At 37.0% G+C, this 24,855-nt stretch overlaps 1 protein-coding gene across 6 annotated transcripts in view; it reads left to right on the top strand.

Annotated features, from left to right (window-relative positions):
* Positions 1 to 24,855, top strand: part of LOC121857155 — a 60,204-nt gene that overhangs the window by 10,227 nt on the left and 25,122 nt on the right. For 2 of the 6 annotated variants that reach the window (XM_042353044.1, XM_042353045.1), the window contains exons 2-4: positions 8,495 to 8,621; positions 19,591 to 19,790; positions 23,064 to 23,312. In XM_042353044.1, coding sequence (XP_042208978.1) covers positions 8,603 to 8,621; positions 19,591 to 19,790; positions 23,064 to 23,312 — 468 coding nt within the window. In that variant the 5' untranslated portion in view covers positions 8,495 to 8,602. Of the gene's footprint in view, positions 1 to 3,091; positions 3,191 to 8,494; positions 8,650 to 19,590; positions 19,791 to 23,063; positions 23,313 to 24,855 lie in introns of those variants that run through there. The other 4 variants (XM_042353046.1, XM_042353049.1, XM_042353048.1 and 1 more) reach the window with 3 other exon arrangements.

The raw sequence follows: 24,855 nt of genomic DNA, 5'->3' as shown, positions 1-24,855 counted from the left end.
ATATATATATATATATATATATATATATATATATATATATATGCATATACAGTACAGTTTTTATATATATACATACATACATACAGTATATATATACAGGTATATTGTACCTTCTATACTAAGGGCAGTGTCTTAGTGCACTTATAGGAGAACACTTAAGTGAGGTGTTCACTGGGGAACAAGTGATATGAGTCTCTGTCACTCACCTAGGGAGAGAGAGCCAACAGGCCTCAGAGAGGAAACGCGTCAGAAATGGTGTCGCTGACACGCGTTGACCTCAGCCTGCGCTCGCTTGCTCCCCAAAGGTAATGTCACCCCAGCAATTCATGAGTCATTGTTGAATAACTTAGTGAATAATTTGGTATTATACAATTAGGTAAATTATTTATATAATACAAATGGTGCTGTTACAAGTCGATACACATTCAGCCACAAAAAAATGGTAACATTTTAGGTCAATTAATTCAAACAATGATGATAGTGATCCCCCTGGGAAGAGCAGAAGATGTGCGTGTATAACACACACACACACACACACACACACACACACACACACACACACACACACACACACACACACTCTCTCTCTCTCTCTCTCTCTCTCTCTCTCTCTCTCTCTCTCTCTCTCTCTCTCTCTCTCTCTCTCCGTGACCACTGAAGGGTCAAGACGTACCTGGCGCTCATCTGGTAGCAGCCAGGTCAACTGTTAAGTTGGCCCATACCAACCCCCTCCCCTGAACCCTCCTCCCCACCGGAATATCAACAAGTTCTCGCCAGAAGTTACTATTTTATTTAGGAAAGAAATGGAACCAGTGTTGAATAGTGGTGAACAGTGGTGAGCAGTGCTTAGGTTAGTGAAAACAACTCAACAGTAACAGCTGAGTCGTACCCAAGTTAACCTTCACACAGTGAGGTCCCAGGTACCCAGTGATAACGGCCCCTGAGACTCAACAACACCAGCTATGTGTTAATCCGTCCACGATAGGGAGGCCTGGGACCACACTTCACTCATGTGGTGTCCCCATGATGCTACGACACCACGTAATGAATGAGTTGCTACAGCATCATGTGAGGCCCCTCATAACACCATCGGTAAGGGAGTTACTACACCATGTGAGGCCCCTCGTAACACCATCTGTGAGGGAATTACTACACCACGTCAGGTCCCTCATAACACCATCTATGAGGGAATTACTACACCACGTCAGGTCCCTCATAACACCATCTGTGAGGGAATTACTACACCACGTCAGGTCCCTCATAACACCATCTGTGAGGGAGTTACTATGCCACGTGATGCCCCTCATAACACCATCTGTGAGGGAGTTACTACACCACGTCAGGTCCCTCATAACACCATCTGTGAGGGAATTACTACACCACGTCAGGTCCCTCAACACCATCTGTGAGGGAATTACTACACCACGTGAGGTCCGTCATAACACCATCTGTGAGGGAATTACTACACCACGTGAGGTCCCTCAACACCATCTGTGAGGGAATTACTACACCACATCAAACTTCTCATAACACCATCTGTGAGGTTACTACACCATGTGAGGTCCCTCATAACACCATCTGTGAGGGAGTTCCTACACCATGTGAGGTCCCTCATAACACCATCTGTGAGGGAGTTCCTACACCATGTGAGGTCCCCCATAACACCATCTGTGAGGGAGTTCCTACACCATGTGAGGTCCCCCATAACACCATCTGTGAGAGAATTACTACACCATGTGTGGTCCCTCATAACATCATCTGTGAGGGAGTTACTATACCATGTGAGGTCCCTCATAACACCCTCTGTGAGAGAATTACTACACCATGTGAGGTCCCTCATAACACCATCTGTGAGAGAATTACTACACCATGTGAGGTCCCTCATAACACCATCTGTGAGAGTTACTACACCACGTCAGGTCCTCATAACACCATTTGTGAGGGAGTTACTACACCACGTCAGGTCCCTCCTGCGCCATCTGTGAGGGAGTTACTACACACCGTCAGGTCTCTGAAGCCATCTGTGGGGAGTTCACTACACCATCAAGCCCCTCAGCACCATCTGTGAGGTTACTACCACGTGGGGTCCTCATAACACCATCTGTGAGGGTACCTGCAGTGGGCCCTCATAGCTTACCATCTGGGGAGTTGCTACACTACACCACATGAGGCCCCTCATAACACCATCTGTGAGGGAATTACTACACCACGTGAGGCCCCTCATAACACCATCTGTGAGGGAATTACTACACCACGTGAGGCCCCTCATAACACCATCTGTGAGGGAGTTCCTACACCACGTGAGGCCCCTCATAACACAATCTGTGAGGGAATTACTACACCACGTGAGGCCCCTCATAACACCATCTGTGAGGGAATTACTACACCACGTGAGGCCCCTCATAACACAATCTGTGAGGGAATTTCTACACCACGTGAGGTCCCTCATAACACCATCTGTGAGGGAATTACTACACCACGTGAGGTCCCTCATAACACCATCTGAGGGAACTACTACATCACGTGAGGTCCCTCCTAACACCATCTGGGAGGGAGTTACTACACTACGTGTTTGCTGTTCAACACCTACAATAATCTGTATGTTCACTGTATGTTCCTTTACCTTTCTCTATTGAAGGCTTTTGTTAAACCACCAATGTAACTAATAAGTCATTTATGTCCAATGTATATTTTCAGCCTTCGGGCAGCAGAACTTTTTCAATAAACTGTTAATTATTATTATTATTATTATTATTATTATTATTATTATTATTATTATTATTATTATTATTATTATTATTATTATTATTTATTATTATTATTATTATTATTATTATTATTATTATTATTATTATTATTATTATTATTATTATTATTATTATTATTATTATTATGTCTTCACACACACACACACACACACACGTTGAGGAACACTTGCAACACCTGTGCATATACACACACACACACACACGTTGAGGAACACTTGCAACACCTGTGCATATACACACACACACACCAGCTTTTGAGGAGTGCTTAGGAACACACACCTGTGCTTGGCAACAAGTGCGGCTCGAATTAGTTCATTGAATCTAGAAAATACTATATTTGGTAGTGAGGGTTACACTGGATAACACTTCCCACAAGTGTCCCAGGCCAAGTCACAACTCCAGGACCCTGTAGTGAGAGATGTGTAAGTTACTGCTCTACCAAGCACAGTTGTATTACCTTTAGCAGTTATGGCAGCCTTTGCTGTGATAATTCTCATATTGGCTTTTTAATTTTCCTTACCTAACCCTTTTGCTACCATTTCTGCACTTACCATTTCATTCTGGTTACCCCCAGGGGTTAATGCTCCAGACAGCGGACTTTATAATACCAGTGTGCTTGTCTACTGTAGATACACTCACACCTGTCTAACACAAACAGTCTTTTGCTCAGTCTCGTCATTATTTTATTTCTGCATTTTCAACAGCCTTAACTTCCCCACTCATCTTATAATTAGAGGCCATGATTAAACACATGCAACATGCAAGAAGATAGCACAAGTTTACAGTAAGTTTAGAGGCACAGTGAAGTGCTACACAGACAAACCAAACATCAGCATATGTACAACTCCCCTTTGTGGTCCCAGTATTGGTAGTGGCATGGTGAGGTGGCTGGGGTGATGGGCTTGCAAACTTGCCATTACAGTACCATAGGTCAGGGTTTCACAAATTAGGAAATGTACTGTACATTTACCAATTTGAAAATACTTGGAATTCACAAATACAGAGAGTATACTGTAGACATGTATGCTTTCTTTGTGTGTGCTGTGTAAATGTTGGTTTGATTACAGTATTTTTAGAATACAGTACTGTACTATACTATACAAATGGATGCAATTTTGTTTCCCTCTTGTAGGTTATTTATCATTACTGTATGTCAATTAATTTTAGGCATCAGGAAAAAGAGAGAAAACGACTGAAGTGAGTCAAATCACTTGGTGTAACAGTAATGTGGTACGGTATAAAGCAGCTCTCCCTCTGGGTGTGGCAGGAGTTCATATAGTACAGTGTCTGCTGTACAGGTTGGTGTGAAACTTGGAGGCAAATTCTGAAAATTCCAATTTGTGTGAACGGTAAGTTAACAAAGAATGTCTAGGGTTTAAATGACGTCAGTAGCTGTGAAGCATGCATGATTGGTGCTGAAAATGTACATGTTGTTTAATTTTGACTTTTCTTCATTTATTTTGAGTAATATAATATGCTCTATGTTGATGTGCAAGAATTCTAATATATAAATTGTTCAATTAATCATGACACTTGTGAGTACAGTACTGTACTGTACTGTACTGTACAGTACTGTACTGTACTGTACTGTACTATACAGTACTGTACTGTACTGTACTATTTGATTATCTGATTACAGTATTTACAACAGATCACCCAAACAAGACCCAGTAAACACATACAGTAAACATAGAATCATTCCTAAAGTTAAATCTTTATCTTTGTCATGGATTAAACATTGAAAGTATATCTTATGTTTCTAATTTTTAAGACGTTTCTTAAAAGCATGTGCTGTGCTGTGCTGTGCTGTGCTGTGCTGTGCTGTATCTTGATCCCATATCTTCTCTGCCATTTATAATGTCCACTTTAGAATGAGTTGAGAACTCTGTCAAGACTAACTTAACCCTATTTTACTTAAGGCTGTGAAACCGGTAATAATGTTTAATTATTATTATTTTGTTTCTATGCTTCATTACTATTGTACAGTCACCCAAAAAAGTCCTGTCGTGAACCATGAACCCCGAGATTCAGACTCTTGAATCTGAAGCATTTATGGACAGACTAATGTATGAGCGTCTACTACTTCGGGTTCACGAGTCTGAATCGTGGTTCGCGACAGGACTTTTTTGGGTGACTGTACAGCATCTGCATATATAGGGATAGTTGTTATATATTACTGTACAAATAATTGTATAAAGGAATAATTTATATTATTACAGCAACAACTGTATTTATTTACTTTAAATGTTGATTATTTATATGGGGACTCACTGTAGGGAGGTGGATTTATATGGAGACTCACTGTAGGGAGGTGGATTTATATGGAGACTCACTGTAGGGAGGTGGATTTATATGGAGACTCACTGTAGGGAGGTGGATTTATATGGAGACTCACTGTAGGGAGGTGGATTTATATGGAGACTCACTGTAGGGAGGTGGATTTATATGGAGACTCACTGTAGGGAGGTGGATTTATATGGAGACTCACTGTAGGGAGGTGGATTTATATGGAGACTCACTGTAGGGAGGTTGATTTATATGGAGACTCACTGTAGGGAGGTTGATTTATATGTAGACTCACTGTAAAGGGAGCAGGAAATAAACATGGGATTTAGAAGACTGTGCCTCAGTCTCTTCTACATGAATAGCCTTAAGAAATGAAGACGCCACAGAATTTGGTCACGAGGTTGGGATCGCTTTGTACAGTAAGGCTTACAGTATTACCAGAGTCACTTTAGAAGAGTGAATTAAAGTATAAAGGAGAGAAGGGCGAGTTAGAAGAATCAGCCTGATTCAAAACATTTGTGCTACCCCAAAATGGCAGTTCAGGTTTGCTTGGCTATATTGATTTTTTTTATCCTTCCACAGAGGATTTCACTAGTTACAGTGAGAGATTAGAGCAATATTTCTGTGCAAATTAGATTGGCACTTACGTATCCTGCTGCTGCCAATGATGCCACAATTTAGGCTGCTAGTAAAAGAAAAGTTGCTGTCCTGATAACTGTCCTGGTTAAGAGTACCTACAAATTACTGCACAATTTATGCAGTCCAAAGTTACCCAAGGAACAGACTTTTGATAAACTAATTAAGTTACTGACAGACTACTACAACCCCAAAAGACTTCACATTGCTGAAACTTTTAAATTCCACAGATGCATTCAGGAAGCAAATGAGTCCATTGCAGATTACAGTGCTAGGCTAAGACACAGGGCTGCAACATGTGATTTTGGCCAGTTCCTCACCAGAGCTTTGAAGGATCAGTTTGTAAGTGGGATCCACAGTGCTGAGACCCAAAAGAAGCTGATTACCGCCGAAAGATCTTTTGAAGAATGTCTGCAAATAGCCCAAGCTCATGAGGTTGCTGGCGTTGAGACGCAGCAGTTTCGGAATCAAAATGCGCCTGTTCACCAAGTTCAAGCTGCAGATAGTGATGAAGTTTCGGTGCATCAAAGCCAGCGCTCAAGAAAATCATGTCTCCCAGTGCGCAAGGCAAGGGCCATTCCCAAGCAGTATAACCACTCAACTGCTAGGGAAGGAAATTATTCAGGTCAAGCCTTCTACACATACAAGTGCTTCTCTTGCACAAAACCCAGGCATCAGAGAGGAAATTGCCGGTTCCGAGACTATATGCGTAACAAGTGCAACACCAAGGGACACATTGCTGTAGCATGTAATAGGAAGAATATTCACACCATAAGGGTTGAAGACAATGAAGTACAAGATGTTCTACAACTTCAAGAATAAATACATACGGTAGAAGTCCATAAATCCGGACTGCTTGGGGATTGGGTCGGTCCGGATTTTCGGATTTTCCGGATTCTCAGGCAGTACTTTTAAAATTCAAATTTCAGGAGAAATAAAGAAGAGATGAACAGGTACATTTTGATAGTTTATTCATTAGCAAATATAGCATGCTTCATTTATCAAAACGAGCAGTTTTAAAGATAAAGCTGTGAATTCTAAAATTTTATTCTTTGCCTTTTTTATATCATAAATTGTAGACTTTCCAATGTCGTATGTTTCCATTAGAACAGTATTGCTCACACCACGTTCTAGTTTCTTAATTATTTCAAGTTTGTCACTCAATTTCAACGTGTTCTTTTTTCTCTTCACACAACGAAGTTTATCTACTTTAGGAGCCATTATTATGGGCTTGAACAGTACTCTGTAAATGGAAAGAGTAGGACTCAAAATTACATACGTTGTCACAGTTTGATTGCTCGTTTTAAAGTGGTAACCGCGTGGTCGCTTGTTGTCGCTGTGCAGCTGTGGCGCTCACACATGCACACATACACACAAAAGCCAGCTAAAAAAAAAATAGAGTTTGAGTTTTCGAAAAGTCCGGATTCTCGGGTGGTCCGGATTTCTGGCATCCGGATTTTTGGACTTTTACTGTACTGTGAATTCTGTACATACCAGTACTATTGCAAATGCTCCTATTGTTTCTTTGAGGCTTGAAAAGAATGATGTTGCCATTGTTACAGTCGTCTTCCCTATCCCTCAATATTTGTTTCAGTTACGCATTGTATTTAGTTTCTGTTGTTTCCCATTTTTCTTTCGAATTAAATTTCCAAGCTTATGGTAAAGACTTTAAGAAATGTCTTGATTATTATATATAAGTACGTACAGTGGTCCCTCGGTTAACGAATACAATTCGTTCCACAGAGTCGTTCGTTAACCAAAAATTTTGTTAACCGAATCCATTGTTTCAATGGGATATTGGGTAATTGGTTTCAGCTCACCGAAAATTACATACAAAGTAAAAAAAAATGTATTAAAGTACACTTACTTTGAGGTGTGTATGTAGAAGGTTCCTGGTTGATGATGATGGGAATTAGGAGTGGGGGTGGAGGAGAAGGGAGAAAAGAAGGAAGTGGGGGTGGAAGAGAAATCACCCCATGCTTGATGCCGTCATTTCACCCATGAAATTTTAAGTTCACTAGGTGTAATTCAAGATTATTTTCCTTAAATCAACACTGCACTGCACTATATATTGTCAATATGTTAAATACATTTCAGAATGACCAATAATTGTACTGTAAAAATGTAAAAATACTCTGTTCAAGAGACCCAAAAGCAAGATGATTCCTTCACTGAACAGACATACAAACTGAGGCCTTGGTGGGTGAGTGAAGTGGCTGATGGGTGCACCAAAAACTAGTTCCCTGTACTGCAATTATGTTAAATAAGTGTTAAAATTACTAAAAATTTTAATATAAAACTTGGAAAATTATTGAATAGTACAACCTTCTTGATATTTACTCAAATGGTAATGAATGTAAGCCTAGAACCGATTTCTGTATTGGCGGACTACTCTTCCAGCTGTTGAGCAAGCCAAAGCATGTCGAAACATTTTTGTAAGAATTTCGTTAACCGAATTTTTGTTTGTCAACTAAAATGAAGATTCTTATGGAAGGTAATGCGTTAACCGAAATTTCGTTAACTGAGGCGTTCGTTAACCGAGAGACCACTGTATTGCCAAAAAAGAAAGCATATACACATGTCTCCGTACTTATAAATATTTATATTCTGCATTCTCACATTTATAAATAAATGTATGGAAATACACATGCCAAGTACAGTCCCACAAAAATGTATAAATGCTGTCATATAAATTTGTAAATGCATAACTTTTTATACTACTGTTCATACTACACAGTGATGCATAGCCTTTTATAGTAGGTGTAATATTTGGATTTAAACTGTTACAATCTTTCTCTTTTCAGATTTATATTTTCATCTTTGCATCATAAAATGAGTACAGTAGTTATCAACCATACAAGATTGATGCAGGTAGCAGCAGGCATACCATTCCTTCACTGGTGTTAGATTTTATGATGCGTTGTGTAAAATGTAAGAACAAATTGCTGTACCAATGATCGTAAGTTTATCAATATTCTTAAGGCAGCATGCTGAAAATATCAAATTTTTCCTTTCGTGCTTTCCCCCCTTACTTATGAATGCCTGAATAGACTGTGAAGGGGCTGATACATTGTAATGATCTCGTGTTCATTACGCTTTGGTTTTTCGCTTGAACAGCACAATGCGCCCCTTTGATAGCAAGAGGCTGATCTTATTGCCATCAATATTTCCCAGTTACAATTGTTGTCCTCAGGAGAGATATAAGAAGCAAACTACCTCTCTTGAGGAAGGTCTTAGTGACTTAGCACTACTTGTGCCACTCCTAGCAGCTTTAGAGGCCAATCACAAGTTGAATCATCCCCAACTGATAACCACCAAGAGCGGTCATGACTATATAGTACTGTACTATATAGTTTTATCCAGCTGTACTTGACTACTGTACTGTGTTGATAAAAGTCAAGTGCCTGCTCCGTTATCACACTTCAAAGGAGACATGTCTATAGTTAATTTATATCACGTGCCATGTCAAGTCCCAAGTCATTATTGATGAGTTTCAAGTTCAGTCATGAGTATTTTGTGACATGCAAGTATTTTTTGACGAATCACATGTAAAGTCTCAAGTCAGTATGGATATTTTTTCATTCACGTCGGACTTAATATCTTAACTTTTTTATGGTAAATTAAGCCTTACTCATCCGTCACCTGGCCGAGTCTACCTCACCGTCTTACTCTACTGCTAGGGGAGGTCTTACTCTCAATAGGAGGTTTAGTATATTCTTGTTCATATTCCAATTGTTTTTCACCGCAATACTATTGGTTGAAGATGACTATAACAGTGATGACCTCAGTATTGTACTCTGACATTGGAGAATCAGCGTGGTAACGAGACACACCCGGCTGTGAGCCTTGCTAGAAAATAGACTTTTAGGATCAATCCTCTATGCTGTACTCTATTTATGTACATACAATGTGCATGTGCATGTGAGCATAATAGTTTTGCATGTAATTCTGCTTGTGTAGTTTAAAAATAGTAAGTTTAAAAAAACATCACAGCATGGAATATTTACCAGAAAATTAGTCTGTATTTTTTAATAATATTAATAACACACACATATATATATATATATATATATATATATATATATATATATATATATATATATATATATATATATATATATATATATATATATATATATATATATATATATATATATATCATGTAGATCCACAATGATAACGTGGATAAGATGTCTTGAATAAAGCGAAAGCTAAGGTGCTCCATTGTTTCCCTTTTCGTGTGATTTTATCAAGATATATATATATATATATATATATATATATATATATATATATATATATATATATATATATATATATATATATATATATATATATATATATATATATATATATATATATACAGCAGTATATATATATATATATATATATATATATATATATATATATATATATATATATATATATATATATATATATATATATATTTATATTTATATATATATATATATATTATATGTTCAAAGTCCGCATGTTATATGGACTAAAAATGAAGTACAGTTGTACCCCACTTAACGCGGTCAATTGAACCCAGAGGGTCCCGCGTTAAGTGAAAACCGTGTTAAGTGAATAACAGAACATATGGGATTAATTCCAATAGAACCCAGCCCGACCCCCAAACTCCACTTTTTGACGACAAATAACTATGTTGTAGTAAAAATAACATCTTAATTTTATGATGGTACATGCACACAATTAATACTTAAGAGAAATAGAGAAATACAGTCGCCAAGTTAATGTCCATTCAAATAATGGACTCAACTCCCTCCCCCTCTTCTCACACTACACTCACTGGCTCTTCCCTCTGAGAAATTTTTGGGGGAAAACCAGGTATAGTAATAAATAATTCCTCAAACTAAAGTTAGGATAATATAATTGACATTGCTGGATTCCTTGTAAGACCAGGAATATTTTGAATATAAATGTCATATATTTTGGACAAAAGATAACATAATTACCTAGAGAACAATTTTTATCTAAAAATTGTATGTTTAAGGCAAAATATATGTTGTTTATATTCAAAATGATCAGCAAATTGTAAGAATTCCAGCAATGTAAATTATATTCTGGCCGGATAATTTGTATGAATTTTATGAGCTAAAACAAATATCTTCAGTTAATAAAAAAAAAAAATATTCTTCAACACTATCTGTCAATCAAAGTACCCCACCTTGCCTTCCCCCCCTCTTCCAACCACGTGGTCAGTCCCAACCCTCCCCCCACCCCCCACCAATCCTCCATTCAAGAGTTTTTAACATTTAGTATTAAATAATACCTCAGATTAAAGTTAGGATAATATAATTGACATTGCTGGATTCCTTGTAAGACCAGGAATATTTTGAATATAAATGTCATATATTTTGGACAAAAGATAACATAATTACCTAGAGAACAATTTTTATCTAAAAATTTTATGTTTAATGCAAAATATATGTTGTTTATATTCAAAATGATCACCAAATTATAAGAATTCCAGCAATGTAAATTATATTCTGACCGGGTAATTTGTATGAATTTTATGAGCTAAAACAAATATCTTCAGTTAATAAAAAAAAAAATAATTCTTCACTGGGTAACAGATGGTCGGTCGGTCGGTCGGTCCCTCCCTCCCCCCCACCCCCCACCAACCGTCCCAAGGAGATGTGTGGGATAACCACTAAATTTTAATAAATAATACCTCAAACTAAAGTTAGGATAATATAATTGACATTGCTGGATTCCTTGTAAGACCAGGAATATTTTGAATATAAATGTCATATATTTTGGACAAAAGATAACATAATTACCTAGAGAACAATTTTTATCTAAAAATTGTATGTTTAATACAAAATATATGTTGTTTATATTCAAAATGATCACCAAATTATAAGAATTCCAGCAATGTAAATTATATTCTGGCTGGGTAATTTGTATGAATTTTATGAGCTAAAACAGGCAGTCAGGCAGGGTGGCGGGTGGTGCGAATCTAAAAATAGCTCTCGAGCCGGACACTCACCGCGTATATGATGAAAAATGCCGCGTTAAGTGAAAGTTCAGCTTTGGCAAGGCACCGCGTATATGCGAAAACGCGTTAAGTGAAAGCGCGTTAAGCGGGGTAATACTGTATATATATATATATATATATGTATATATATGTATATATGTATATATGTATATATATATGTATATATGTATATATATATATGTATATATATGTATATATATATATATATATATATATATATATATATATATATATATATATATATATATATATATATATATATATATATATATATATATATATATAATACTGTATATATATATATACATATATATACATATACAGTGACCCCTCGTTTAACGAACGCCTCGGTTAACGAAATTTCGGTTAACGAACTGCCTTCCATAAGGATCTTCAATTCGGTTAACGAACAAAAATTCGGTTAACGAATTTCTTACGAACCGACCTCAACATGTTTTCGCTTGCACTGACCAGGCAACCAGCTTTAGTGTCAGTCCGCCAATACATTAATCGGTTCTAGGGCTTAAATTCCTTACTATTTTAGTAAATATCAAGAAGTTTATACTTTTCAATAATTTTAAAAGTTTAATATTCAATTTTTTAGTCATTTTAACAATTATTGAACATAATTGAAGGTAAAGTGACTAGTTTAATGCGTGGCATCCAGCCTCTTAACACAGCAAACAGGCGTTAGTCTCTCTCTGTTTTCACTGGAGGTAACATCTTGCTTGAGACTCTCTTCAACTAAATGCTTTTTTTCTGTGTTTCCAAGCAAATTATTGGTAAATTTGAAATATATTTTACATATTGACAATATATAATGCGGTGCAGTGTTGATTTAAAGAAAATAATCTTGAATTACACCAAGAGAGCTAAAATTTTATGGGTGAAATGGCGCCATGGGGTGACTTCTCTTCCACCCCAATGCCTTCTCTTCTTCCTTCTCCTCCACCCCCATTCTAAATCCCATCATCATCATCATCATCATCCAGGAGCCTTCTACATACACACTTCAAAGTAAGTGAACCTTTCTACCATTTTTGTTGAATTTAGGAAATTTTCAGTGAGCTGGAACCAATTACCCAAAAACCCATTGAAACAATGGTTTCGGTTAACGAACTTTTCGGTTAACGAACGACCTTCTGGAACGGATTGAGTTCGTTAACCGAGGGATCACTGTATATATATATATATATATATATATATATATATATATATATATATATATATATATATATATATATATATATATATATATATATATATATATATACATATATATATATACATACATACATACATACATACATACATACATACATATATATATATATACAGTATATATATACAGTTGTACCCCACTTAACGCGGTCAATTGAACCCAGAGGGTCCCGCGTTAAGTGAAATCCGCGTTAAGTGAACAACAGAACATATGAGATTAATTCCAATAGAAACCGGCCCGACCCCCAAACTCCACTTTTTGAAGGCACATACCTATGTTGTAGTAAAAATAACATCTTAATTTTATGATGGTACATGCACACAATTAATACTTAAGAGAAATAGAGAAATACAGTCACCAAGTTAATGTCCATTCAAATAATGGACTCAACTCCCTCCCCCTCTCACACTACACAGCCGGCTAACAGATGGTCGGTCGGTCCCTCCCTCCCCCACCCCCCACCAACCGTCCCAAGGAGATGTGTGGGATAACCTCAAACTAAAGTTAGGAAAATATAATTGACATTGCTGGATTCCTTGTAAGACCAGGAATATTTTGAATATAAATGTCATATATTTTGGACAAAAGATAACAGTTACCTAGAGAAAATTTTTTATCTAAAAATTGTAAGTTTAAAGCAAAATATATGATGTTTATATTCAAAATGATCACCAAATTATAAGAATTCCAGCAATGTAAATTATATTCTGACCGGGTAATTTGTATGAATTTTATGAGCTAAAACAAATATCTTCAGTTAATAAAAAAAAAATAATCTTCACGACACTATCTGTCAATTAAAGTACCCCACCTTGCCTCCCCCCCCTCTTCCAACCGCGCGGTCAGTCCCAACCCTCCCCCCCACCCCCCACCAATCCTCCCTTCCAGAGTTTTTAACATTTAGTATTAAATAATACCTCAGATTAAAGTTAGGATAATATAATTTACATTGCTGGATTCCTTGTAAGACCAGGAATATTTTGAATATAAATGTCATATATTTTGCACAAAAGATACCATAGTTACCTAGAGAAAATTTTTTATCTAAAAATTGTAAGTTTAAAGCAAAATCTATGATGTTTATATTCAAAATGATCACCAAATTATAAGAATTCCAGCAATGTAAATTATATTCTGACCGGGTAATTTGTATGAATTTTATGAGCTAAAACAAATATCTTCAGTTAATAAAAAATAATAATAATTCTTCACAGGGTAACAGATGGTCGGTTGGTCCCCCCCACCCCCCACCAACCGTCCCAAGGAGATGTGTGGGATAACCACTAAATTTTAATAAATAATACCTCAAACTAAAGTTAGGATAATATAATTGACATTGCTGGATTCCTTGTAAGACCAGGAATATTTGGAATATAAATGTCATATATTTTGCACAAAAGATACCATAGTTACCTAGAGAAAAATTTTTATCAAAAAATTGTAAGTTTAAAGCAAAATATATGATGTTTATATTCAAAATGATCACCAAATTATAAGAATTCCAGCAATGTAAATTATATTCTGGCCTGGTAATTTGTATGAATTTTATGAGCTAAAACAGGCAGTCAGGCAGGGTGGCGGGTGGGGCAAATCTAAAAATAGCGTCTTGGACACTCACCGCGTATATGTGGAAAAAACCCTTGTTAAGTGAAAGTTCAGCTTTGGCAAGGCACCGCGTATATGCGAAAACGCGTTAAGTGAAAGCGCGTTAAGCGGGGTAAAACTGTATATATATATTTTATTTTTAGTCCATATAACACGCGGACTTTGAACATATAATCAATGACCTCACCAGCCAGGACTCGAACCCTGTCCCATGCATTAGGTCCAGAGTTCGAGTCCTAGCTGGTGAGGTCGTTGATTTTATATATATATATATATATATATATATATATATATATATATATAATATATATAATATATATATATATATATATATATATATATATATATATATATATATATATATATATATATATATATATATATATATATATATATATATATATACAGTGGTCCCTCGGTTAACGAAATTTCGGTTAACGAACTGCCTCCCATAAGATTCTTAAATTCGGTTAACGAACAAAAATTCGGTTAACGAATTTCTTACGAACCGACCTCAACATGTTTTCGCTTGCACTGGCCGGTCAACCAGCTTTAGTTTTAGTCCGCCAATACATTAATCGGTTCTAGGGCTTAAATTCCTTACTATTTTAGTAAATATCAAGAAGTTTATACTACAGTATTACCCCGCTTAACGCGCTTTCACTTAACGCGTTTTCGCATATACGCGGTGCCTTGCCAAAGCTGAACTTTCACTTAACGCGGCATTTTTCATCATATACGCGGTGAGTGTCCGGCTCGAGAGCTATTTTTAGATTCGCACCACCCCCCACCCGCCACCCTGCCTGACTGCCTGTTTTAGCTCATAAAATTCATACAAATTACCCAGCCAGAATATAATTTACATTGCTGGAATTCTTATAATTTGGTGATCATTTTGAATATAAACAACATATATTTTGCATTAAACATACAATTTTTAGATAAAAATTGTTCTCTAGGTAATTATGTTATCTTTTGTCCAAAATATATGACATTTATATTCAAAATATTCCTGGTCTTACAAGGAATCCAGCAATGTCAATTATATTATCCTAACTTTAGTTTGAGGTATTATTTATTAAAATTTAGTGGTTATCCCACACATCTCCTTGGGACGGTTGGTGGGGGGTGGGGGGTGGGGGGGAGGGAGGGACCGACCGACCGACCATCTGTTACCCGGTGAAGAATTATTTTTTTTTTTAACTGAAGATATTTGTTTTAGCTCATAAAATTCATACAAATTACCGGTCAGAATATAATTTACATTGCTGGAATTCTTATAATTTGGTGATCATTTTGAATATAAACAACATATATTTTGCATTAAACATACAATTTTTAGATAAAAATTGTTCTCTAGGTAATTATGTTATCTTTTGTCCAAAATATATGACATTTATATTCAAAATATTCCTGGTCTTACAAGGAATCCAGCAATGTCAATTATATTATCCTAACTTTAATCTGAGGTATTATTTAATACTAAATGTTAAAAACTCTTGAATGGAGGATTGGTGGGGGGTGGGGGGAGGGTTGGGACTGACCACGCGGTTGGAAGAGGGGGGGAAGGCAAGGTGGGGTACTTTGATTGACAGATAGTGTCGAAGAATATTTTTTTTTTTTTATTAACTGAAGATATTTGTTTTAGCTCATAAAATTCATACAAATTATCCGGCCAGAATATGATTTACATTGCTGGAATTCTTACAATTTGCTGATCATTTTGAATATAAACATCATAGATTTTGCATTAGACATACAAATTTTAGATGTAAAGTTTATTCTGAGTAAATATGTTATCTTTTGTGAAAAATATATGACATTTATATTCAAAATATTCCTGGTCTTACAAGGAATCCAGCAATGTCAATTATATTATCCTAACTTTAGTTTGAGGAATTATTTATTACTATACCTGGTTTTCCCCAAAAAATTTCTCAGAGGGAAGAGCCAGTGAGTGTAGTGTGAGAAGAGGGGGAGGGAGTTGAGTCCATTATTTGAATGGACATTAACTTGGCGACTGTATTTCTCTATTTCTCTTAAGTATTAATTGTGTGCATGTACCATCATAAAATTAAGATGTTATTTTTACTACAACATAGTTATTTGTCGTCAAAAAGTGGAGTTTGGGGGTCGGGCTGGGTTCTATTGGAATTAATCCCATATGTTCTGTTATTCACTTAACGCGGTTTTCACTTAACGCGGGACCCTCTGGGTTCAATTGACCGCGTTAAGTGGGGTACAACTGTATTCAATAATTTTATAAGTTTAATATTTAATTTTTTAGTCATTTTAACAATTATTGAACATAATTGAAGGTAAAGTGACTAGTTTAATGCGCGGCATCCAGCCTCTTAACACAGCAAACAGGCGTTAGTCTCTCTCTGTTTTCAGTGGAGGTAACATCTTGCTTGAGACTCTCTTCAACGCTTTTTTTCTGTTTCCAAGCAAATTATTGGTCATTTTGAAATATATTTTACATATTGACAATATATAATGCAGTGCAGTGTTGATTTAAAGAAAATAATCTTGAAATACACCAAGAGAACTAAAATTTTACGGGTGAAATGGTGCCATGGGGTGACTTCTCTTCCATCCCAATGCCTTCTCTTCTCCCTTCTCCTCCACCCCCATTCTAATTCCCATCATCATCGTCATCATCCAGGAGCCTTCTACATACACACCTCAAAGTAAGTGAACTTTTCTTCCATTTTTGTTGAATTTAGGCAATTTTCGGTGAGCTGGAACCAATTACCCAAAAACCCATTGACACAATGGTTTCGGTTAACGAATTTTTCAATTAACGAACAACCTGCTGGAACGGATTGTGTTCGTTAACCGAGGGACCACTGTATATATATATATATACTGTATATATATATATATATATATATATATATATATATATATATATATATATATATATATATATATATATATATATATATATATATATATATATATATATATATATATATATATATATATATAACCAACAGCAAAGATTAGAGGATAAAAAAGGTACGGGTTTACCTCATAAACCGACGTCCCCTTCACCGCCGCTTTGTATAACCCACGGTTATATATTAGGGAATTAACCCACAAGATTTGCCGACCACCCCGTTGATCTGATGATTGGAGGAGGAAGCAGCAGAGCAATTGTGAGTTTGGGGCGCGGTGATGCGGTGGAAATTCTTGCCATGAGTATGCAAATTTGTATTTTGTGAATTATCAAGACTACAGTATATATATTGTTCATATCTTTCTCTTTCTCTCTCTTCTTTGTCTTCTTTATCTTCTCTTATCTTCTTTCTCTTCTATTATTGTTTCTCTTCTCTAAATGCTCCAGCAAAACTTTCTCTTCTGTTTAACTCATAAATGATGGCTAGCGTTTAAAGTAGACTACTGTACGTATATACGATATTGTCTTTATAGTGTACAGTACAGTGGTCTAATAAGACTGAACGAGAGTTGATACACAAGAGATGACTTTTGTTGTGTGGGACTGGCTGTTGCTACAACACCAAGTTTGTTTTTCTTTCATTATTATACAATACTACAGTATTGTATTCTCATATGATGAGTCTATTGTGGTGTATGTTTCTTCATGAATAATATACTATATTAAATAATGTATAATTTGTAGTATGACTTTAAAACAAAAGGACTAACTGTATCAGAAGGTAATCTCTTCCCTTCCCTCTGATTGCTGTCACGGCCATCTTTTGGCCTGAATATTATTGGTTTATTATTATTATATTCTACTATGATCGGCCTCTTATGGTGTACGATTCATTGTACATAATATAAAGTCTTCAATAAAAATAATAATAATAAAAATTTTTGTATTTTGACTTGAGAATAAAAGGATACGTTGTATTGAAGGTGACGTCTCACTTTATCTTCTTTCCCTCCTCCTCCTCCTTCCCTCCCAAAACATGTAAACGAAAAAAAATCTTCAATATGAGAGAAGCCATTTATTATGTCTGCAGATGGCTGTATTTCTCCAATAACTACAGTGAAACCTCGCTTTACGCGGTCAATTGAACCCAAGGAGGCCCGCGTAAAGCGGGAAATGTGTAAAGTGAACTACAGAATATATGGGATTAATTGAAATAGAGACTGGGCCGACCCCCAAACTCCACTTTTTCAGACATAATACGTACGTTGTAGTAAAAATAACTTCTTAATTTTATGATGGTATGCACACACAATTAATAATTAAGAGAAATATCAATAATTAGGTTTTTTAACACTTACATTAGTAGAAAAGATGGCTGGGCACACGGGGAGGGGGGGTTGGTTCCGAGGCAGAGGGCAGATTATTGGCCCTCACCTGTATCAATTGTATCACTATCCACCACAGAGGCTTGCAGGGCCTCTTTGTCAAACTCCTCAAAGTCCATATAAGTCCATATCCTCACTATAATTATCACTATCACTGACTTGGGCCGGCTGTGGTGGGTGGCGGGTGAAGAACTCAGTAATGTTTTGATGACTGGGCGACCTTGTGCGCACCCTGCTTGCGCCGCTTACACAACATGGCGGGAGAGATGGCGGGAGGTTTGGATCCAAAAATGGCGCGGCTCGCCAGCCGCTCTCCGCGTAAAGGGGTACACGCACCGCGGAATGTGAGCATCCCGGGTTCCGGCAGGGTACCGCCTTAACGTGGAAACGCGGAATGTGGGACCGCGTAAAGTGAGGGTTGACTGTATAGCGTTAACTTGGGGAGTCACCAGCTGTAAACTCAAAATACCACTTGTACAGTAAGTCAAGACGATATGATATAAATTAATGATGTGGTAAAAGTTTGACACTGCAGCACCGATGAGTTATTGAGGCCAACGTAGAACAACACAAATCCCCCAGTATTTTATTGTGATCTATATTTTTAATTGAATCTTTACATGATATCAGGTTATCAGGGCTAACCCACAGCTTCACAGACTTTATTCCAATTTATTTTTTACTACCAATTCTAATTCCTGTAAGGTATCATTTTTGTTTTTGTTTTTCATGTAGTGAAATATTAATTTTTACCCCATCAGATACCGTAAGGAGTGAAACAATGAAATACTCTCTCAAGTTGAGGTTTGTGGTGTTGGTGCTTGTTGCTGGTGTGGTTTACTTCTTCTATCAGTGGAATTTAAGAAGAACCTCATTGTCTAAGTTGAGCCCCAACCATTACTCATTGAAGGAAGATTATTCTGTGTGGCCGGTGTTCAACAGCAAACTAAAACACTTACAGGTGAGATCCTTCAGTAGTGAGACTGTATTGTACTGTGTTATGTTATGGTACAGATGTTTTTCTTAACAATGTGTATTCTCTTACCATCAACCTTTTGTATCTTTAATGTTTGATCCCCACTTCACTCTTTCAAGCTTTTACCCACTAAAATACAGGATGGCTGGAATGAAGAGCTATTACACAAACACATTGAGCCTCCTTTCATTTACTGTTTTTTCATGTCTACCTCAACCAACTGGATTAAGACACTCACATATTGGAGGTAAAAGTAGAGCTATTATTTGTTTCGCCTGATTATCACAAGGAAATCTGGCTTTAGTCTGCTTATGACGCCAACCACTCACATACAGTATATATCATTGGAGTCATTTGGTATTTAGTACTGTACAGTTGTACCCCGCTTAACGCGGTCAATTGAACCCACAGGGTACCGCGTTAAGTGAACAACAGAACATATGGGATTAATTCCAATAGAGAGTGGCCCGACCCCCAAACTCCACTTTTTGACGACACACAACTATGTTCTAGTAAAAATAACATCTTAATTTTATGATGGTACATGCACACAATTAATACTTAAGAGAAATAGAGAAATACAGTCGCCAAGTTAATGTCCATTCAAATAATGGACTCGACTCCCTCCCCCTCTTCTCACACTACACTGCTGGCTCTTCCCTCTCTGAGAAATTTTGGGGGGAAAACCACTAAATTTTAATAAATAATACCTCAAACTAAAGTTAGGATAATATAATTGACATTGCTGGATTCCTTGTAAGACCAGGAATATTTTGAATATAATTGTCATATATTTTGCACAAAAGATAACATATTTACTCAGAGTAAACATTATATCTAAAATTTGTATGTCTAATGCAAAATCTATGATGTTTATATTCAAAATGATCATCAAATTGTAAGAATTCCAGCAATGTAAATTATATTCTGGCCGGATAATTTGTATGAATTTTATGAGCTAAATAAAAAAATTATACTTCACCAGTGTAAAGGGGTACACGCACCACGGAATGTGAGCATCCTGGGTTCTGGCAGGGCACCGTGTAAACGTGGAAACGCGGAATGTGGGACCGCGTAAAGTGAGGGTTGACTGTACAGTGGTCCCTCAGTTAACGAACACAATTCATTCCAGAAGGTCGTTCGTTAACCGAAAATTTTGTTAACCGAAACCATTGTTTCAATGGGATTTTGGGTAATTGGTTCCAGCTCACCGAAAATTACATACAAAGTAAAAAAAAAAATGCAGTAAAGTACACTTACTTTGAGGTGTGTATGTAGAAGGCTCCTGGTTAATGATAATGATGATGGGAATTAGAATTGGGGGTGGAGGAGAAGGGAGAAGAGAAGGAAGTGGGGGTGGAAGAGAAATCACCCAATGCTTGATGCCGTCATTTCACCCATAAAATTTCACTAGGTGTAATTCAAGATTATTTTCTTTAAATCAACACTGCATTGCACTATATATTGTCAATATGTTAAATAAATTTCAGAATGACCAATAATTGTACTGTAAAAACATAAAAATACTCTGTGTTCAAGAGACCCAAAAGCAAGATGTTTCCTCCACTGAACAGAGATACAAACTGAGGCCTTGGTGGGTGAGTGAAGTGGCTGATGGGCGCACCAAAAACTAGTTCCCAGTACTGCAATTATGTTAAATAAGTGTTAAAATTACTAAAAATTTTAATATAAAACTTGGAAAATTATTGAATAGTACAACCTTCTTGATATTTACTCAAATGGTAATGAATGTAAGCCTAGAACCGATTTCTGTATTGGCGGACTACTCTTCCAGCTGTTGAGCAAGCCAAAGCATGTCGAAACATTTTTGTAAGAATTTCGTTAACCGAAATTTTGTTAACCGAGGGACCACTGTACTTATTTTCACCCACAGTAAGTCATACAAAGACAAATTACGTATCAATAAAACTACATTATGCAAAAACTAACATTTTAAAAGATCTGAATCACACGAAGATATGAAGTTGTTTCCAGTTATATTTCCTGCCTCTGTTGACGGCCTTGTAATATTTTTGTGTGATTCTGATCTTTTAAAATGTTAGTTTTTGCATAATGTAGTTTTATTGATATGTAATTTGTCTTTGTATAACTTATTGTGTGTAAAAATAAGTATATACAGTACTAAATGCATCCTCCGAAAGCATCAATTTACTACCAGAGTTTAATAGGTAATTCATGTATAATATTTCTGATAAACTTCCTACTTGCTCTTGTTTGAAATGATGAATGTATGTATCTTTATATAATATAGCTAAATATCTTTCTCGTCAGAAACGGTCATCCCAACGATTGTGGATAAACTCATTTAGAAATACATCATTACTTTAGGACGAAATCGAACAGATTTGCAACAGCCAATCAGGTGTAACTCTTGAGGAGGGGGCGGGGCATCTTTTCTCAGCTGGGAAAAATGCCCTATACTATAGTTGCATTACTCTCCAGGTGTTCATTTCCACTCCACTCTATCCTGGTCCACTTTAGTCATTATCATTGTATCTCACACATCTCAAATTATATCCAAGTCCTTTCAAAGCCTGTCACTTTACTCCTCCCCCTTTATTGTGTACATGTTCTCAGTACAGCTCACCTTCCACCACCAGCACTTCCTGTACCTGTTGAGACACTCCTAACCAAATATTACACATTGTACTGTACTCCACTTATCACTTCCTGCTCACATCTCCTTTACGCCTCGGCTTTGGACGGCACAAAATCAAGACACAGTACTGAGATTCCTTTAGCTTATTATACTTTCACTCACTGATTACATGTACTGTACTGTTCACACTTTTAAACTCAACCTCATATTGTTGTTGTTTTCTTGATGGTGATTTCATATAAGATGATCCTCCTGTGACCAGGGCCATGCACAGGACCTGTCAATGGAGGGGCTGAGTATTTGCAAAAGGGGCACCATCCCCTGAGGGAGGAGGCCAATGAAGTGAGCCTTTACAGCTGGTCTTGAGCCCTACCTGTGCACGTGCCTGCCTGTGACAGTTACATCCATACCTTATGTTAAGAGACAGTGGTTGATATATGTGAAGTTTGGTTCAGGGTGTGGATGGTGTCCAGTCTTTTATTTTTTCAAGGTTTAGTCAAAGGCCAAGGTCAAAGTTTAGCACTGGTGTTGTTGGTCAGGGATTGGTGCTCTCAATAAACAGCTACTGGTACTGTACTGTATTAAGTTATTTGCCACATGAAGAACTATACTGTATAATGTTATTAATTCCCTTCCAGGAGTGGTACATAACCGAGTGCTTTGGGGGACATTTTTCCGAAGACATTGAGGAGATCTTTGGTAACCTCGTCTCGACGTGGTCCGAGTCCGAGAATGCCGAGTGTGCAGACGTCTATCACAAGTTTATTACATTGTACGAAGTCCACGATCGCTACTCTGGGAAGTTGAAGTTCCCTGCGCCCTTTGCCAAGCGAGTTAGTGAGTGGATGAAAGGAGACAAGGCGATGGTGAAGAAAATTAACCACCAGGTATTATTTGTATAGATGATTACAATTCAGATTGTCTTTATTCCTCTCCTACTACTGTATGGGTGGGGTCAAGAAATACTGTACAGACACCTGAGGGAAAAATGGGAATTGATTAGGGGAAATAGTGTAGTGTAAGACAAGTACAGTGCAGAAAGGGGTGAAACACACACACACACACACACACACGCACGCACGCACGCACGCACGCACGCACGCACGCACGCATGCACACACACACACACACACACACACACACACACACACAGGGAAATTGAGGGGGCGTGTGATGTCTACAAGTACAGGGTAAAATTTCTGTAGGTTCATTGTAAAAGTAGTTATGTGAATGTAATATGTAAACAATGTACTGTACACCTCTGAGTGCCAGGTTCAAACTGGAACCACCATGGTCGGTAGTCAGGCAGCCAGAGGTGTAAATTGTTTACATTACAGGTTCTGATATGAATGTAATATTATTATTATAGAGACGATTGACATTGACAAGAAAATTTAGTTGTTAGGTACAGTACTGTATCCGTGAGATGGGTTCTTCTATTTATTTACCTTCTGTAATGGGTGAAATGTTCAAGTAATGACAAAAACAGGTGGTCATATCTTCTGCCATGATGCAAGATGCTCAGGAAAGATGAAATGTTAGACCAGCTCAAAAGAGTTTTAGGTCATGAACAGTAAACTATGACCTGTACACCACTTCCTTCTTTTGATGGTCAGTTTTCACCTCCACCCTGTTTGTCCTTATTTACTGTACTGTAATTGGGTGTTCAAGTACACCACAGTACTGTACTTGTCTCGTCCTGGTCACATTACACGGTGCTGCTCCGCCCTGTTTGATCCGTGGCATATTACAGTCATCCCTTGGTTATCGTGATTTTCGTTTTCACGCCTCCATCAAAATCTGCACACCTGCTGTTTTAGCGCATTTTTCAAGCCGAGAATTTCGTTATCACTCAGTTGCCTCCAGGTGTTTGTACCCATTTGCTTCACCTACATCTATTGAGGATAAAATCTTTCACCTACAAATTGACAATAACACATTTGCTGTAATCAGACATATCTAAGTTGCCTCAACAATTGCAACCCCAGTTGCAATTTCAAATTCTGTGTCATTACTAAGGAATAACAAAGTCTCGGGTGCACTCTAAGATTGAGAGAAAACGGAGGACTCAGGCGTCCTGAAGCGATGAGAAAACAGACTCCTCAGATGGGGGACTCAAAGAAAGACATAGCTACATGTTTTGTGGACTACAGTATTAAGCGTATCCTTTTTATCACTTTGTAATAAACCTAGCCATGCCTATGTGTGTTTATGATATTTACCATAACATTATATATATATATATTTAGTGGGTCTAAATGGTCATAAAATGGGAAACGTGGGGTTGGGTCTTGGGTGCCTGGAACCAATTAGAAGAAATCCCATAGGTTCTGTACTTTCGTTATCGCCTTTTTTGTTATCACGCACTCGGCGCGGTCCCAATTAGGCGTGATAACCAAGGGATGACTGTAAAAACATCCATTATTGCAG

Source organism: Homarus americanus, unplaced genomic scaffold (genome assembly GCF_018991925.1).
Source record: "Homarus americanus isolate GMGI-L3 unplaced genomic scaffold, GMGI_Hamer_2.0 scaffold20465, whole genome shotgun sequence".
In the NCBI taxonomy this organism is placed as follows: Eukaryota; Metazoa; Arthropoda; class Malacostraca; order Decapoda; family Nephropidae; genus Homarus; species Homarus americanus.
Note: the sequence above shows the minus strand (reverse complement) of the source record. Positions and strands in the feature narration are given on the sequence as shown.